This window comes from Lynx canadensis, chromosome E1, assembly GCF_007474595.2.
Source record: "Lynx canadensis isolate LIC74 chromosome E1, mLynCan4.pri.v2, whole genome shotgun sequence".
Lineage (NCBI taxonomy): Eukaryota > Metazoa > Chordata > Mammalia > Carnivora > Felidae > Lynx > Lynx canadensis.
Window position 1 is genome coordinate 3,133,439 of NC_044316.2, and position 17,406 is coordinate 3,150,844.

The 17,406-nt window shown below is 49.3% G+C and overlaps 1 protein-coding gene across 6 annotated transcripts in view; it reads right to left on the reverse strand.

Annotated features, from left to right (window-relative positions):
* Positions 1 to 17,406, reverse strand: part of MYH10 (myosin heavy chain 10) — a 132,512-nt gene that overhangs the window by 50,143 nt on the left and 64,963 nt on the right. For all 6 annotated transcript variants that reach the window (XM_030295421.1, XM_030295422.1, XM_030295420.1 and 3 more), the window contains 8 exons: positions 16,235 to 16,333; positions 13,394 to 13,537; positions 13,050 to 13,145; positions 11,407 to 11,525; positions 10,627 to 10,779; positions 7,053 to 7,226; positions 4,575 to 4,748; positions 4,217 to 4,331 (listed from right to left, as the gene is read on the reverse strand). In XM_030295421.1, the coding sequence (XP_030151281.1) occupies positions 4,217 to 4,331; positions 4,575 to 4,748; positions 7,053 to 7,226; positions 10,627 to 10,779; positions 11,407 to 11,525; positions 13,050 to 13,145; positions 13,394 to 13,537; positions 16,235 to 16,333 (1,074 nt within the window). The remainder of the gene's footprint in view (positions 1 to 4,216; positions 4,332 to 4,574; positions 4,749 to 7,052; positions 7,227 to 10,626; positions 10,780 to 11,406; positions 11,526 to 13,049; positions 13,146 to 13,393; positions 13,538 to 16,234; positions 16,334 to 17,406) is intronic.

A 17,406-nucleotide genomic window follows, 5' to 3' on the forward strand; every position in this document is an offset into this window, starting at 1 on the left:
AAACAGCAAAAACAGAACAGAAGAGCAGATACACAAATACTTCAGTTAGTGTGATAGACATTTGACATCACAAGTCAACTTTGAAATCGGGCTACAACACGGCCCCTGTGACATTACTGCCCAGAGAATTTGCACTTCTGGACAAAGTTCTCTACTAAGTAATCTTCCAAACGTCCCCACGCCTGAGGGTCAGCATCAGATCGTATCAGCATTACGGGATTATGTAAATGCAGGATGAAATTTAAGAGAAATAAGGCAGTACTGGAATTGTTCATAAAATTATCTTGCAATTAGCAAATCGGGACGAGACTGCGGAAGTTCGAGCACTCTGCTAAGTGAAGTTCGAGCACTCTGCTAAGTGTACACGTTAAGTGGCTTTTACGGTCAAAGATGCACACCGCTGCGTAATTTGACTTCCAATGCAAATTTTGTAAACATATTGGTTTCAAATACAAATTAGCAACAGTTACTAAGGAAAACAAAATTCAAGTTCTGTTGTAGCAAAACGTTAAAAGAACTTCAAATCATAAGGTGATACTTCTGGATCATACCCATTACTCACGGAAAATACCCCAGGAGGCACATTTACATGAAAATGCAATCGTTAGCTTTTTAAATTTCTGGATACAAGCCCCAAGGAGTGGCAAGAAGTCGTGTGCAGCTGGTACAGAAATCCCGAAACATCTTTTAGCAAAAAGGAGGGCGCTAGGAATCTCTAGGGCAGGGCTGCCATCAGAAATCTTACACTGCTCCTGGTTTGGCCTTGAGTGAACTCCATAAAACCCTAAAAGCCTATTTTAAACCAAAATATTCTATACCCTAGGGATTGTGCCTTCACAGGCAAGCTCGACTCATACATCCTGCTTTCGTGGTCGGCTGCTCATTGTCTGCTTTTGCATTAACGTGGCTACGAAAAGAGAAAAAACAAGGACTTGTTTTTTCCAGGGCTATTTTCTTTTCCTACAGAAAAGCTCCCCTCTCCCAAGATCCCTACACCCAGAGTGAGCACTGGTGAATTTTCTGCCCTAGAACCCCCGTCAAACGCTGTGCCTGGTGCTGACTTTTTGTACGAAACATGCAAACCTCGGAACCGGACAAACACGGTTCCGCCGTCCTGCCTGACCTTCACCTGGAAGATCGGCTCCCCTTCACCACCGACAGCGAGAGACTTCTGCGATCCCGTCGCTCAGATTAAAGTACATCGCCGTCCATCTAAGCCGATGGACAACAGGACTTATGCTAACAGTAGCATCATCAGGACACCAAACACGTGGGATTATTCCAGAGCAGATGCTAGGCTAGCATGGCCAAATCAAGCTTGGGGCACACCTGACCTTCCCAGGGGTTCCGAGCCACGGACCAAGTGCAGATGGACGGAGTTCGGGCCGGGGCCAGAAGAGTCTGCAAGGCTGCTGGCGTTTCTGGAATTAAATACCCTAACTTCTCCATGGACAGAGAACACAGAGGCAGGTAAGGACCCTCCAGACACGGTCCTACCTGTCGGACACACCATCTGGGCTACGGAACACGCATGGACGCCTGCAGTCCAGGCCCTGCCAGATCTTACCCTCCTAACACCACTGACCCACAACTGCCCGACGCTCCCCCACCTGGGGACGGCAAGGCGCAGAGCTAAAGGAGAAAGATGGATGGAGGAAGCCCAGGGAGGAAGCTGGAGCCAAGACAGAGGCTCGCGCATCCTGTTACCGCATCTGTGTGTATCCTGACTCTCCCACGAGGTCACAAGCTCTGGGGGCAGGGACACATCTCTCATCGTCTCAACACGGACCTCACGGACGACCATGGTAAGCATGTGGTGGGAGGGAGTCCTGTATGAATGGGCCAGGTGTTTCCCACGATAGCATTTCTGGTTAAGAAATTAAATAATGGGGCGCCTGGATGGTTCAGTATGTTGAGCATTCAACTTGGCTTTGGCTCAGGTCATGACCCTAGGGTTGTGGGATCAAGCTCTGCACTGGGCTCTGCACTGACAGTGGAGCCTGCTTGGGATATTCTCTCTCTGCCCTTCCCCACTCATTCTCAGTGTCTCAAAAAATAATAATAAAAAGAAAAAGTTTAAAAAAATAAGAGAGTCAAGGGGGCGCCTGGGTGGCTCAGTTGGTTAAGCATCCAACTCAACTCGGGTCATGCTCTCGCAGTTCGTGGGTTCGAGCCCCACGTTGGGCTCTGTGCTGATGGCTCAGAGCCTGGAGTTGCTTCAGATTCTGTGTCTCCCTCTCTCTCAAAAATAAATAGATGTTAAAATAAAATTTAAAATTGTTTACAATAAATACGTAAATAAAGAGTCAAAAGTGGTTTGCAACATCAGGACCAGTCCGTTCGCCCAAGACCTAATTTCTTTTGTTATACGGTCATTATTCCCTGAACACCTTCTCTCCTCATTCAAAATGGAGAAAATCAGTTTTTGAGGCTTCAATGGTAGAAATGCTGGTTTCCTCTGTGCTCTTCTCCTCACACTCAGCTCCCTGCCCCCAGGTCCTTCATCCCAACCCACAGATCACTGCCAATTTGCCTCTTCACCTCCGTGCTTTCACCCCCACGCTGTCACCCCTGGCTCACAAACCTATGGAAGCCACTTCTCCAATGGAGTCAAGTCCTCCTGAGACCGGAGGTCAGACTTCTCTGTGGCCCGGTTGCAGCCACGAGCCTCCCTTCGTGTCAGCTTTTGTGACTCAACACGCTGTTCCCTTCCAAGGACGAGGACAACTCCTCCGTGACAATCTGCCTCATCACAAGCCAAAGGGACCCCCTTCCTTCCCTGTACCGAACGTGGCCAGAGGCTCCTTCCCTACCATTCGCGTGGCATCCGTCACAGCTGTGGTCTGGGTGCATCTGTCTCTGTTTCCTGTGCTCAGAGCTCTTACGGGGGCGCCAGGAGGGCACAGTGGCTCCGCTCCCCCAGCCGTGGCGCCCGGGTCAGTCTCCGCCGAGGGGACGGGCAGCCCGACTCCTCTCGTCTCTCTGGGATGCGTCCCTCGCACATCACCCCCTGCGAGTGCAGGCCTTCCCGGGCCTCGTGACAACCAGAGCTCGGAGGGGGTCCGTCCACTCCGGCTCTGGAGTCTCGTGTCCTGTGCTACCGTCTCCTCGCGACAGGCCCGGGGCCCCCTCATCTGTTCGGTGCGGCCTCGACCGCCCAGGCCGCTGCGCTAACTGGGAGCACTCAGCATCTGGTGCAAGACTCTCCCCCACAGGCACCAAGACCACCTAACCTCCCACCAAACCCCTCCTTTCGCCCGGTCTCGGGCGCACGATCTCTCCCGGGACCCACGTGTGCCGAGCAGCAGCCCACGCCGGCGGGGCCCTCACGCTCACTGCAGCTGCCGGACGCGATCGCTCCGGACCGGAGCGCCTATCCTTCCCTCCTCACGTTCTCCTGTTCCTTCTGCCTCAATACCCCTTGCCCCTTCTTTTTTGCTTCCTGGGTTTCTTTCTATCTCCGAGGAGGGGGCTGGATGACAAGGTCTGGAGATAGTCCAGAGAAGGTGGGGGTGAGCCAGGCTCCTGAGGAGGCTGGCCTCGGGCCAGATCCAGGGTGAAGGGCCCGCAGGGCCTGGGGCCGAGCGAAGACGTGGGGTACAATCAGGATGAAGGCAGGAGCGAGAGCAAAGCTCTGGAAAGCACCGCCCCCCCCTCCCCCCCCCCCCCCCCCCCCCCCCCCCCGCGCATGGACACGCGGACGTTTTGTTTCCCTGGTAATCGTAGCACCTTCTAGTCTATGACGAGACACCCGAGGCTCATGTAAATACAAGATCTCGGAGGGCTGACGGAAATAAAAACAACTACTCTCTATGCAGGGCATTTGAACTGTTCACCAGCTACTGCGTGTGTTGGGGGAGGGGGCGCAGCTCACGGACCTGCATGCGACCCAGAGCGAGTGTACAGGGCCTTTCTGGTTTTGCGTCCCCAGTACCCCTGCACAGGAACCACACTGGGCCCTGGGTGGCCTGAGGCACGTGTGCAGTTCTTTCCGGCCCTGTGCCTAGAATGTTCCACACTTCCCACAGCATCTGACCAGGAAGGCAGACGTTCTGTTTCCCAGGGTAAATTCCGATGTAGCGGCAGCCCTGCTCTAGGGAAAGCAAGTTTTAAAGTAAAATACACGCACACGGACCTAACGCAAAAGGACCGTATGTGAGTCTTCACCGGAAAAGTTTCGGGACAAGCTGAACTCCAGGCGGAAGCGCGTTCTTACCGTCCTTCCAAAGCTCTGCCACGAATCTGTCCGACGACTGATGCAGGAGGGTGGCCACGTTGTCGTTCAGCGGGTCCATGTTCTTCATCAGCCACTCGTCTGCCTTGTAGTCCACCTGGCCGTGGCGGGCCACACGAGGGGGGGGGGGGAAGGCGGACACACACACAAAACAAGAAACGCTTTCAGCCTTAACCCAGAACGTTCTCGGGGACGATCTGAAAGGTGGGTTGTCTCAAGGGCCACGCGGTGGTGACACACACGGTGTTTAGGGTCTGCGGACGTCTACCCGCACGTCTGTCACCAGCGCCATCAGATGCGGCGAAATCCAAGCTACCGTTAACCGTTACACAGCCCGTACCTTCCCCGCGTAATGGATGATGCAGAAGTCTGCTTTGTCTTTCAGTTGCCGGGGTTTCTGAAACTTGGAGTGGGAGCCTTGCTCTTGAACTAGTTTTTCGACAAAGGTCTTATCCGTGGCCTTCGGGAACCAGCACTCTTCGTCCAGAAGGGCCAGCACGCCGGGGGGGTTGGCCTGATAATGAGAACGGACAAGTTCACCGTCACTCGCTTTCAACGCCAGGATGCCCCTCTGCACTTGGCAGGTTAGTTTCCAGGATGAGGAAGACTTTTCTGAAGCTATGGAAACCAAACTGCTAGGACGGAAGGTAGTGGAGGGATTCTCTCCGTCTCAAAAAAAAAAAAAAAAAAAAAAATGAAGAAAAACAGAACGAAAGTGAACCTCAACTGGATGGAATGCTTCCAACATCTCACATCCTAACTGATTTAAGTTCCTCTTTAAGGGATGGTTAAATACACAGCGCCCGGTCAAACGGCAAGACTAGTAAGCATTAAGCGGAAAATATCAAAGGGGGAGAAATAATTTATCAATTACTTTATGTATTTGACCAACGCAAGAATCGCTACTTTAGTTCACTCAACTGGTTCACTGAAGAAAGGCCCAGAAACAAAGGCAGATAGTGGACTGTGAGAGGCCTGGGGTCTCTGGGACGATGACAGCGTTGGAGTCAGGCAGTGGAGATGATGTACGATGCTGTGAGCATCGAAACCCACTGAGCCGTATCCCACAAAACGGTGGATTTCAGGGCACATGAGAAGGTCTCAATCAAGAAAAAGTGCCCAGAGTCGGTGCACGGACTTCCCTTCTGGAGGAAGGCAGAGGGCCCAGGAAAGGGACATGAAACACTCCAAATGTGTTGGCCTAGGTCGCCGCTGCTGGGTCATCCCGCACTGCCACACCACACCGCAAGTACACGTCAGTGACACGAGACTGAATGCGGCAAGTCTAGGGCGAGCCTACGTGATCAGCCTTGGGAATCCATATCCAGGAGCAGCTTTCCTACGTTTATCGGGAAAGCTGGCTCTGTACAAATACTGCTTAAAAAGTGACAGAGACTAAAGCATACAGGAAACATGTAACCACATGGTCAGAGGAAGGTGGCCGGACAAAGTGCCAGCAGGTAGAAGCTGGGAGAACCCTGTAATGGGCCCCGACCCCAGGGCTCACTAGTTTGCGGCTCTCGGAGGGTTTGGAGCAGCTAAAGGAACACTGGAATCGAAGGCAAGCAGGATCAGGTAATCTTCCAGAAGCAAAGGTTCAGAGTCGTAGGTGACTGAACGTACCCCACTCACCGGACGACTCTGAGGTTCCGCATTAACACTAATGAGGACACATCCATCTTTGTACTCTAGTTCTTACGTTTTAATCCCTTTCAGTGAAAACACTGCTAAATTCTGAAACAGGATCCCCAGTGTAACTTAACCTTTTCTAAATGGCTCAGTGACAGCACGACTATGAATATCCACGATTATGGCTCCTTTTTACTTCTGCTACTTCATCCCTCAATGTCAAGTTCTGTGTTATCACTGCTCCTTTAGGTCGGGGGTTTCTAAAGAGCTGGAAGTCTGGGAGACAGGTTTCGGACTGCCAGGGAAAACAAAGAACACACGGCCGAGTCACGGACATCTGTTGGAGATCATAAGCGCACGAGTTACGTGTGGTCTTGCGTATCTCTGCGGAACACTAAACCAGAAGAAAAGGACCTCTGATACGTGCTAGGACTGCTATTAAAAGTACATCTAGGGGCGCCTGGGTGGCGCAGTCGGTTAAGCGTCCGACTTCGGCCAGGTCACGATCTCGCGGTCCGTGAGTTCGAGCCCCGCGTCAGGCTCCGGGCTGATGGCTCGGAGCCTGGAGCCTGCTTCCGATTCTGTGTCTCCCTCTCACTCTGCCCCTCCCCCGTTCATGCTCTGTCTCTCTCTGTCCCAAAAATAAATAAACATTGAAAAAAAAAAAAAATTAAAAAAAAAGTACATCTACCCCCAAACCCCTGGAAGAGTCAAATCAGGAAAAACCCTGCCCAAATAAGAACATCCTTGTGCTCACAAGGATGAGCTTTAGTTATGGGAACAAGGGGTCTAAATGCCGTGACTTGCTCCCGGATGACCTGGACGGCCCTGTGTGGCCCGGGCAGGAGATGAGGGCACGGTGGAGGGGGGGTCTGCAAGCGGCAGGCTCACACACGAGAGGGCGGAGGAAGGGCCTTCCCTGGCTGCTTACTTACTTCTCAAACAGGTATTTCATCAAAGCATCTCTTTTCTACAATGTTTATGTTAGAAAATTATCTTAAAGCTAATTAGGCTGAGGGCGCCCGGCCAGCTCAGCCGGTGGAGCACGCGACTCTTGATGTCAGGGTCGCAAATTTGAGCTCCACACTGGGCGTGGAGCCTACTTGAGAAAAGACCCCTTAGGTGGGCTAGGTGCCCTCGGGGACGACGCTGTGGGAACGACCGCCGCGCTGCCGGAGCGCGCCCTTACGGGTCTCTCGATGAGGTCGATGCAGGGCTGCAGGTCAAGGCCAAAGTCGATGAAGCTCCACTCGATGCCCTCGCGCTGGTACTCCTCCTGCTCCAGCACGAACATCGTGTGGTTAAAGAGCTGCTGCAGCTTCTCGTTGGTGTAGTTGATGCAGAGCTGCTCGAAGGAGTTCAGCTGCATGGGGTGGGATGTGGGATGTGGGACGTGGGGAGGGAGGGGGAGAGAGAGAACGGGAATCATCGATCAGCCGCTACCGACACCCCCCACGGGAAGTTCTCAGGGACCAGCTGCAGCATGGGTTCTGTGTGAGGAGGGGGCCTGAGTGGAGGGGCCTCGGCCTCTCACCGCACCAGCCGCGGGGGACCTTCCCGGAATGCGCAGAGCAGGGAAACACTAAACTCTGTGCGCTAAGCGCGTCATCTACGTGTGAAACAACTCCGTGCCCACTGCTGAATGGTTAGCAAACAGAAGCGAAGGGATAAGCGAGACAGGGAGAAAGAGAAAAGGCAGAAAATCAAAGAGGCGTGGGAAGGTCAGAGGCCACTGGGCTGAGTGTCTGGAAGCCTTGTGGACGGGCTCCCGTTCCCGCTCTTCTCTTCATCCACAGGCTCTGGAGCAACTTAGGTCCTCCTGGCTTTGGGGGGTGGTGGACGAGACCCTGGCCAGGCCTGATGAGGGTGCTCGGGGAGCGGGAGGCTCCAGCCGCCTGTCAGCGCGTTCCCTCCTCTTAAACAAGGGTCTGCCCTCTGCCGGTGTCAACACAGTGGTGACGGAGGGGGACCACGCTCCTCGTGGCGAGCACGGAGCGCACAGAACCGTCGAATCAACAGCCGCACACCCGACGGGGACGCCACCTCGTGTGTTCATTAGACGTCAGGATGGGAACTGGATCGTCTTCTCACACGTTCCAGACACCGCCGTTTCCTTCTTCGGGAACTCGCCGGTTTGTCTATGATGCTGCCGATGGGAAGGACGGATGGATGGGTGGATAGGAAGAATTTTTAAGCACAATCACCTTAGGTGCTAGAAGTTCTCAACCTTCTTCCCCTGAGCCTCCATGCTGTTCGTGAGAAGCACGTGTCCATAAATAACTGCTCTCATTATGAAAAGTGATCTTCAATTAGGGAACGTGTACTCCGTCTCCAAGGAGATTTATAGTCTGAAAAAGCTGTTCCAATCCTCTCCCCGTGGGGGTGTTCTACTGCTTGAGAATGCGGTCACACTTGGAGGGCAGGGACGCGGTGTTCGCCCTGCTCAGCACCGTTATTTCCCGGGAATATTTGCAGACTGCCCGGTTGTGCGTATTCACGTTTAGGTAAATGGATTTTGTTCTGCCGTGGGATGAGGAGACCCTACTGCTCTATGCAGCTTGGGCAACTATGTGGCATGGCATTTTTTTTTTTTTTAAATTGAGTTCCTAACTTGTCTTCCACATTTAAACTACAACTACGTTTTCATATAATCAGTACTTAAAATGGTAATGCGTGGTGTACAATTAAAAGTGGACGAAGAGGGGTGCCTGGGGGGCTCAGCTGGGTAAGCCTCTGACTCTTCATTTCAGCTCAGGTCATGATTTCACAGTTCCTGGGTTCAAGCCCCACGTTGGGCTCCGCGCTGATGGTGTGGACCCTGCTTGGGATTCCCTCTCTCTGCCCCTCCCCTGCTCTCTCTCTCTCAAGGTAAATAAATAAAAAAATGGGCAAAGAGCCACATGAGAAGTCTCACTCACGTCACCTACTTGTTCTATGGTTAGCCACTGTCCCCTGCTTCTCGTGATCCTTCCAGAGATGTTCTGTGCACTCACATGTGTGTGTTACCTTGATTTTTTTTTTTTTTAACTTGATCTGTCCTGGAGTCTTTCCACAGGAGGATATAAAGCCAGCTCCTTCTTCATACTGGGTGTACAGGACCCAATATATCCAGTGTATGGATATACTGTAATTCCCTGAACCAATTTCCTAATGGTGGACATTTAGGTTTTTTCCATTCTTTCCCCAAGACAAATAACACTCGCTACCACAATCCTGCATTTTTACCTTCTCCATTTTTCTATGGTCCATATATTCATAGGTCAAGACCTACTTCTTGAAGTACAGTTTAACTTTACATAATGTTTCACTTCTTTTAATATCCTTTTCATTCCTTTTTCAGAATTTTACGGTCTGTTCTTTATTTTCCGTTAATTCAACTTTCAAATTAGTTTTAGAAGAAGGTTGCCTCGTCTCCCCCCACCCTTAAAATTCCCGTCGGCAGGCGCCTGGGTGGCTCAGTCGGTTGAGCGTCCGACTTCAGCTCGGGTCACGATCTCACGGTTCGTGAGTTCGAGCCCTGCGTCAGGCTCTGGGCTGATGGCTCAGAGCCTGGAGCCTGCTTCCGATTCTGTGTCTCCCTGTCTCTCTGCCCCTCCCCCATTCATGCTTTGTCTCTGTCTCAAAAATAAACATTAAAAAAAATTTTTTTTTTAAAAATAGTATTTCCATCGGTAGGTTTTGAATGGACATGTTTGCTTGAGAAGTAACTTGGGGAAGATCTGCTGCTTTATGAGGTGGAAATTCCCTGAGAACATGGTACGTTTTCTAGGTGGTTCTGTTTCTCACAGTAGCACTGGGAGGTTGCCTTCAGTAAACCATGCTGTTTCTTCTTAAATTTATTCTTCAGTCTCTCATCCGTTTTTGTTGCGGCTGGAATCAGGGATCTTTTCTTTCATTGTACCTTCTGATTATGTAGAAGAAGGCGACAAATTTTTTTTTTTAATGCGCACATGCCCAGCCACCTTTCATGATTTCTCAAGTTTTCCACAGATCAGAACATATTCAAGCAATCTCCTACAGCGACAGCGGCAGCTCAGTGGCTAAGACTGCACCCCCCAGTGACATATCTCAGAGCTGCTCAGGCCAGACTGATCGTCTGAGTTGTTCATTTTAAAGCTAAGGCAATTCCATACCCCGTGGTGGCCAGGATATCACACTGGTCCCACGGAGTATTTAATTTAGTATTTGTGCCTCACCGTGGAGTCAGTCCATCAAAGGAGACATAAAGATGTAAATTTTTAGGAGACTGACATTGTATCAATGTTTTGGCACAACCACAGCAGACTTGTGACCGCAAACCAGTGACGGGATGGATGCAGAGGGCGTGGAGAAAGCCAGTCGCAGCAACAGCAAAATACACCAAAATCTATCACCAGACCCCGTGAAGCATCTTCGGGACACAGAGCACCATCTCCGTCTGTGTCTGCTACCCCTCGCTCTCCGGTCAGCTAGGTGTAGCCATGCCGGCTTTCTAGCACTTTCTAACACTTGACAAATTCTCTCCCATACAAGACCACTGACTTACTCCCATCACGTAGGAAAACTCACAGAGGCCGGGGGCTTCTCCTCCTCAGGTATGCTTACCTGTAGCTCCCGAGACACCTTCTGTGACTGGGCCCCCACTTCCTCCTCACGGCACCCTAATTTGGCCGCACCTGCTCATCTGCCATTATAGCCCGGGTGCCTGCAGTGCACCCGGTACAGAGTGAGCCTTCGTGTTTATTAAAAGAATAAACAGAAGAGCAGGAGAGAGAAAGACCTACCTCAAATATTTCGAATCCAGCAATATCCAGGATTCCGATGAAAGATGCGCCCTGACGCTTGGTCCTGTCCAGAGCTTTGTTGATGCGGTGGACGAGCCAGCGAAAGAGCCGCTCATAGGTAGCTTTCGCCAGTGCTTCTACTGCAAAATCTGCCTGTAATTAGACAACAACCTTTTATTCTGGAAACCGCCTACAAAGCATTACTAGCGGTTACCTGGAGTTTAATGCTCTATACTGTTCCCAGAACTCAAATAGCTTTTGCTACTTAACGTTGTCTCCATTTGACATAGCGACAGTTAAAGGTACAGGTAAACATAAACTGGAGATGATCTACTGAGGAGAAGGGAGAAGATGCCTAGGAAAAACAGACTCTTTCCTGGGCCCTTGGGGCTCTGTGCAGCCTGTCTGCCCAGTCTTAAAGGAGTCTGCCATGAAACGGGTGGATCCGACGCCCACATTCTTGGTGCTGGGCCACCCACACAGGGACCCGGGAGCAGCGCGCCCTACGGCCGAGCGGGCTTCCGAAGTTATACAGCTTTGTCCTGCTGGATGATCTACCTACCTGGGGAAAGCCTGAGGTGATATTTCAAATTTACTTTAGAAAAAAAAAATCACTTCAAAATTGTTTCTGGAGAAAACCATACAAGGGAAAAAACCACACACAGTACCAAGAAACACCTGTTACAGAGTTTCTGTTAAGGTCTGTTACCTGCCAATAGGAAGGTCTTCTGATGATAGCTGGTCATTCAAACAAATGTGCAATAACAATGTGAAACTCACTTGTTCTTTGGTCTGGGCTTTCTGCACATAGTCTCGGCCGACCTTGATCCGGGGGGTGAGGATAGCCCGAGTGAACTCCATCACATTCATCCCCAGAAGATGGCAGAGTTTCTGTGCAACTAGAGCGTAAAACGTTTCCTAAGTACTAGGCTTCTACCTACGAGCTAGTCACAACACGTTCGGTAAGAAACCTCCAGAAATAAACTGAGTAAGTCTCAAAAAAGGACAGGTTTCAGGTCTTCATCCTTTCGAATGAGTACCACTCATCCTTAGGTAAGAAGGAACAGGCAGCAGTTACTTATTCTGGGTAATTCAGCGTAAGTTACGGAGTCTTAGAACCCATGGATGACGCACAGAATGAGAAAAATAGCATTTATGCTAATTTAAATCATGTTACCAGGATAACTGGTCGTGCATGATGATCCCAATAATATTTAGTAGGCAAGAAACCTAAAGGTTTTTAAAAATTTGCATGGCCAACAGCGAGCACTCAATAAACAGCTCATTCCGTTACTAATGTTCTCGGCAGCCGGGCACGTACCTCCTCACGCGCTCACTGGGGACACTGCCAAGTTCTAACAAGTGTGAAGACTATTCTCATTTTTTTAGGTTTATTTATTTTGAGAGAGTGCAAGTGGGGGAAGGGCAGAGAGAGAGAGGGAGAGAGAGAATCCCAAGCAAGCTCCACAGTGTCGGCACAGAGCCTGATGTGGGGCTCGAGCTCACGAACCTCGAGGTCATGACCTGAGCCGAAGTCAGATGGTTAACTGACTGAGCCACACAGGCACCCCTCTAATTTTTGATTAAGTGTTAAAATAAGAAAGTTCTATAAGGATAAGCACATTTTGAGTTACACCGGGAATAGAACTTACCCAAGTTCTTACTGGCAAAGACCCGAACCCGCCCCTCCCCACCAATCCACACGTGTTGTCAGCAACTGGACAGTAGTCCTGTGTGGGCAGGACAGGCCGTGCCGCAGAGGGCATTTCTTCCTTCGGTCTGTGGCTCTTGCCACTGGCTCGTACCAACTGCTTTGCTTCGACCTCTAGGTCCTGGCCCCTTTTAGTTAACGTGTGTACGAATGCATGCGTGTACGTACTGGATGGGAAGTTGAAAAACACAAAGAAGCACAAAAAGCCAACGGCCCACACCCCTTTGCTAAAATGATAAATGACATTTTAGAGCCTAAAAAAATATACCTGATGGTGGGGTTAGATCTTGGTTTACTTCATTTGATTGGATATTTCAAAGTAGTTCCTGGGTTCCCCACTCCCCATTAAAATGCTGACAAACACATCTTTTTGCATGATGTGAGTTTTGTCTGTCTTACTCCCTTTTCTGAGACTCTATCTACTTCAAAGGGCCAGGCTCAATCAAAAAGTTCCAGAAGTGAAATGAAACACAGCCTAGGAAAGAGAAAATTTACTGGTCACCTGGCGCGTGAGAAGTACAACTTTAGCTTTATGATGTTATTGTGAAGAAACGCGGCCGGATGTTTAAACAGACACAACGGAGAACTTCTTTACGTTATGGAGAGTTGGCAACTTATGCTTGGGAACATGACGACAAACAGCACGACACAACTGTGGCCGTGGCACAACAACGAACCACGTAAACAAATAAAATCATATTGGTCAGCTTACCTGTATTTTCTGGCATGGACGCTTGGTCAGTATTTCGCTCCTTTTTGAAAGAAATGTTTCCAAACTGTAGCACTGAAGATACCACTTTAAGCATTGCTTTACATGGATACAGAGAAAAATAAAATTATTACATCAAATTGCAGCAGAGACGTATTCTAATTTATTTTGTGCTAAAAATTAGCTGTAAACAGCTTTTCAGTAACATAGGTCTCAGGAATTTGTACAATTACGGGTGATTCTCATGATTTTCTGTCATTTCCTAGTTTACGCTCTTCCCCCCTCCCCGCTGGCTGTGCTAAAGTCTTATTTAAGCGAGTAGCAGAATTGGGGGAAAACCCACGTACAGAGAATTTCCTCGTGAGAGAAGCCCATTATGTGCATTGCTTCCATGGTCTCCTGAAAGTTATCTTTGTCTTGCTGTCCCGGAATGGGAATGTAGCCATTGGAGAGAAATCTGTAGTTATTAAATCCTTCAAGGAGCAGATCAGCTAGGAGAAAACATAACGCATACAGTTTAATAAATAACCATCAACAGACGAAGCACCCCCACCTTCACGCTGGGCTGGGCCGATCACGGGAGACGTGGCCCACCCCCTCCATGCCACCACACTTCCTCCTGTCACACTTTTTCTTCATAGGTTCATTTCAAAAAAATGCAGTTTTCCATCCTATCGAGGAGGGAAAACGAGGGTGGAAATTGCAAACATTCCAACTGCAGTTTCTGGGACAGTGGCTTATAGGATATTTGAAATCAGTAGCCCGGGGCACTTGCGTGGCTCAGTTGGTTGAGCGCCCGACTTCAGATCAGGTCATGATGTCGCGATTTGTGAGTTCGAGCCCCACATGAGGCTCTGTGTTGTCAGCGTGGAGCCTGCTTTGGATCCTTTGTCTCCCTCTCTCTGCCCCTCCTTCTCTCTCAAAAATAAACAAACATTAAAAAAAAAAAAGAAAAGAAATCGGTAGCCGGGAAAGGATGCACTTTTTCCAGATAACTAGGCCTTACTGTTTTCACATTTAAATAGTTTAGCCAGCTTTTGAGGGACGGTTTTCAAGGCCTATAGTCTGTAATTTTATCTTAGCAAAGTAGTTTACAGCAAATGTTACGGGATCAATAGGAAGACGACACGAACGTAAAGACCCAGATGTAGAAGGTACAGAATGTGGAATAGGCAGGTCCTGAGCCAGGCCGGTGCCCCGAAACCCTCTGAGCCCGTTTGTCTGCTGGTAAATCTGCTTCTCAGAGTGATGTGCAACCCACATTTATGACAGAGTTATCATAGCAGCCGCCCCCATCGACTACTTGTACTTTAGGGGCCCTGAGTTGGAACTTAACGCATCCTTTCGCCAAAGGTGTGGAGACCAGAAGGAGGTTTCTAAGGAGGGGTCAGAATAGATACAGCTGTTTATCTTCACACTCGATGTTATCATGTGCTCTCCTGCCGAGAGTTTCTGTCCTGTCACTGAATTCTCACCTACCTCACATTTAACCTCTACTGGCTACCGCTTGCTCTCTTTTCCTCTCTCCTTCTTTTAACACTTTGATCTTATTTTTTTGGTTCATTACGACTGAAGTTACTGCCGGTCTGAAAGCCCGAGAGTTCTCTTCTTCGGCATTACGGACCGTATCGTCTCGGATGTTTAATTTCTCAGTGCAATTACTCTCTTTATTTGTTGCTGATTTTTTTTCCCTTACGGGTCCCTTCTCTCACTTCTGGGCTCAACGCTTCCACAGATGTCTGCGTGAGCGAAAGGCTACAGCCCAGGTGACAAAGGTGATACGACGCAGGTGTCTGCTCTCGCACAAGAGGAGCGCCGAATTTTCAGTGCCGATTTCAGAGGAGACCAGGAAGCCGGACGTCCTTCCTTCTCCCTCAGATACCTCTGACTCGGAACTTTACCCCAGCCAGTCCTATGCTTCCAGCCCTTGGGATTCATGACAAAATACATGCATAAAAGTCCACCATAAGCTCCATCTAGTACTAGTGGAAGCATAAACGTATATGTTCAGTTATAAACCTGGGAATAAAAATATTTACTCAATTTTATCAATTTATTCTTTTTTACTTTTTTTTTTTTAACTTTTTTTTTTTTAACGTTTATTTATTTTTGGGACAGAGAGAGACAGAGCATGAACGGGGGAGGGGCAGAGAGAGAGGGAGACACAGAATCGGAAACAGGCTCCAGGCTCTGAGCCATCAGCCCAGAGCCCGACGCGGGGCTCGAACTCACGGACCGCGAGATCGTGACCTGAGCTGAAGTCGGACACCCAACCGACTGAGCCACCCAGGCGCCCCTCTTTTTTACTTTTTATATTCATAAATGTTGAAACCGAACTTGTATAAAAATGTGTATCTTCTAATTTAAAACTTCTTCGTTTTTTATGTTATTTTCTTTATAAAGCTTATTTTATTCATCTCGAGAGAGAGAAGTGTGCGCACAAGAGCCAGGGAGGAGCACAGAAAGAAAGAGAGAGAGAGAGAGAGAGACGGACAGACAGAGAGAGAATCCCAAGCAGCCTCGGTGCTGTCGCTGAGAGCCAGACACAGGGCTTGCCACCGTGTACTGGGAGATCACGACCTGAGCTGAAATCAGGAGCTGGGACGCTCCACCAGCTGAGCCCCCCAGGCACCCCTAATTTAAAAGTTTTTTAAAGAAAAGAAACAAACGTACAAAAGATGACGTAACACCATCTATAGAACTGCCACTTAAAAAGTATTTACCCGTGGCACGGAAATTCTATTTCATTTTCATTTTGGTGTGTACGAAACTACGGTCGACCCCTGGACATCGCAGGGGGGAGCCGCACGGGTCCACTTACACACAGCTTTTTTTTTGGGGGGGACAGTTCAGTTCTATAAATGTATTCTCTCTTCCTTGTGATTTTCTTAGTGTGTCTTCCTATAGTTTATTTCGTTGTAAGAACGCAGTATACGGTGTATACAACCTACAAAGTACGTGTAACAAACTGGTTATCGGTGAGGCTCCCAGGCAGCAGCCAACGATCAGTCGTTCAGTTCTGGGGACTCACAAGTTGGGGGGTGGGTTAGGCCTCCAGCCCCTGTTTTGTTCAAGGGTCAACTGTACTATTTCCCCAAAATGTTCTCTTTCAAAAAAGAAAACAAAAAACATAATACTGAAAAGATAGTCAAATAAATACAAAATAGTAGGAAACTTTGTGAACTTACACTTCAGGTGTTCTCCTGCTCCGGATAACAACTGGTAAAAGATATGAAAAGTACGCTCATCTTTTGCTTGACGGACAGCACGAGATTTTTCCAGAAGGTCTGAGCAAAGATGGTTAAGGATCGAATTGAAAAGGTGGCCCTCTCTCCGTGACTGTACGAATTTAATTTGTAAAACGTTTTCTTTCTCTGATATATACTAACCCTCCTGCGATGAACCGTTCTGAATGATTAAAACCTATAAGTGAAAAAGGAAAGAAAATATATGCACTCACGTTCCTCACTAATCTTCGGGAATCATGGACCGAGAGGGTGTTCACGTCAACCCCCCCCCCCCCGCCCCGCCCCTCATCTGGGTTATAGTCAAAGAACACAGCACTAAACAAGGAACTCTAAGAAGCTATAGAAAATGAGCTCAAGCCTTTGAAGGCTGAAAAAGCCTTCTGGGAGTTTATCACAACTTTATGAACAAAGAAGCCAAGGCACAAAGGAAATTGCTCAAAATAACATAGCTCATGAGCACAGGGACAGAATTCAGGGCTCAGGTGGACCTCAGGATGCGTGCTTGGCCACCGTGGTCCCCAAGAGCCTGGCACACACAGCCTCGTACAAGTGGCTCCGGTCCCTCTACATCCACTTTCCAAATACCCCGAGATGGCCCTGACCAGACTGACCACCGGCCCCCTATGCTGGTTGTCCAGAGCCGGCCACAACCCCTCCGCCTGGGCTTCCCACACGCCAGAGGCTCGCCCCCAACCTGCTTCTGCACTTCAGACCACAGCACACCCGCCTGTGCGTTTGGGGTGCATCTCTGGGACCCATGTGGGGTCTCTGGTCGACAGTCACCCTGGGCTGTCACACAATCTCCGTTTCTCTGCTCTGGAAGATGACCACCTCTTCTGAAGTCAGCTTTCCCTTCACTTCACCAAAGTGAATCCATTCTGTAAATTAGATTATCCCAAACACATCGTCCATGTTTGGTGGAAAATACGTTTACAGGAAAGCTGTCATGGCAGGACCAAGGTGAAGAAACTCGAGATTTATTCCCCGGTCATTTCCAAGTGTTTCTTGTACTTTCTGGCTCTGAGCGTATCTGGAGACGTAAAATACAATTCTGAATTATCCCTTACCTGAGGGATCGAAAGGTTGTACTTCTATCACAGGGTCCCTGATAC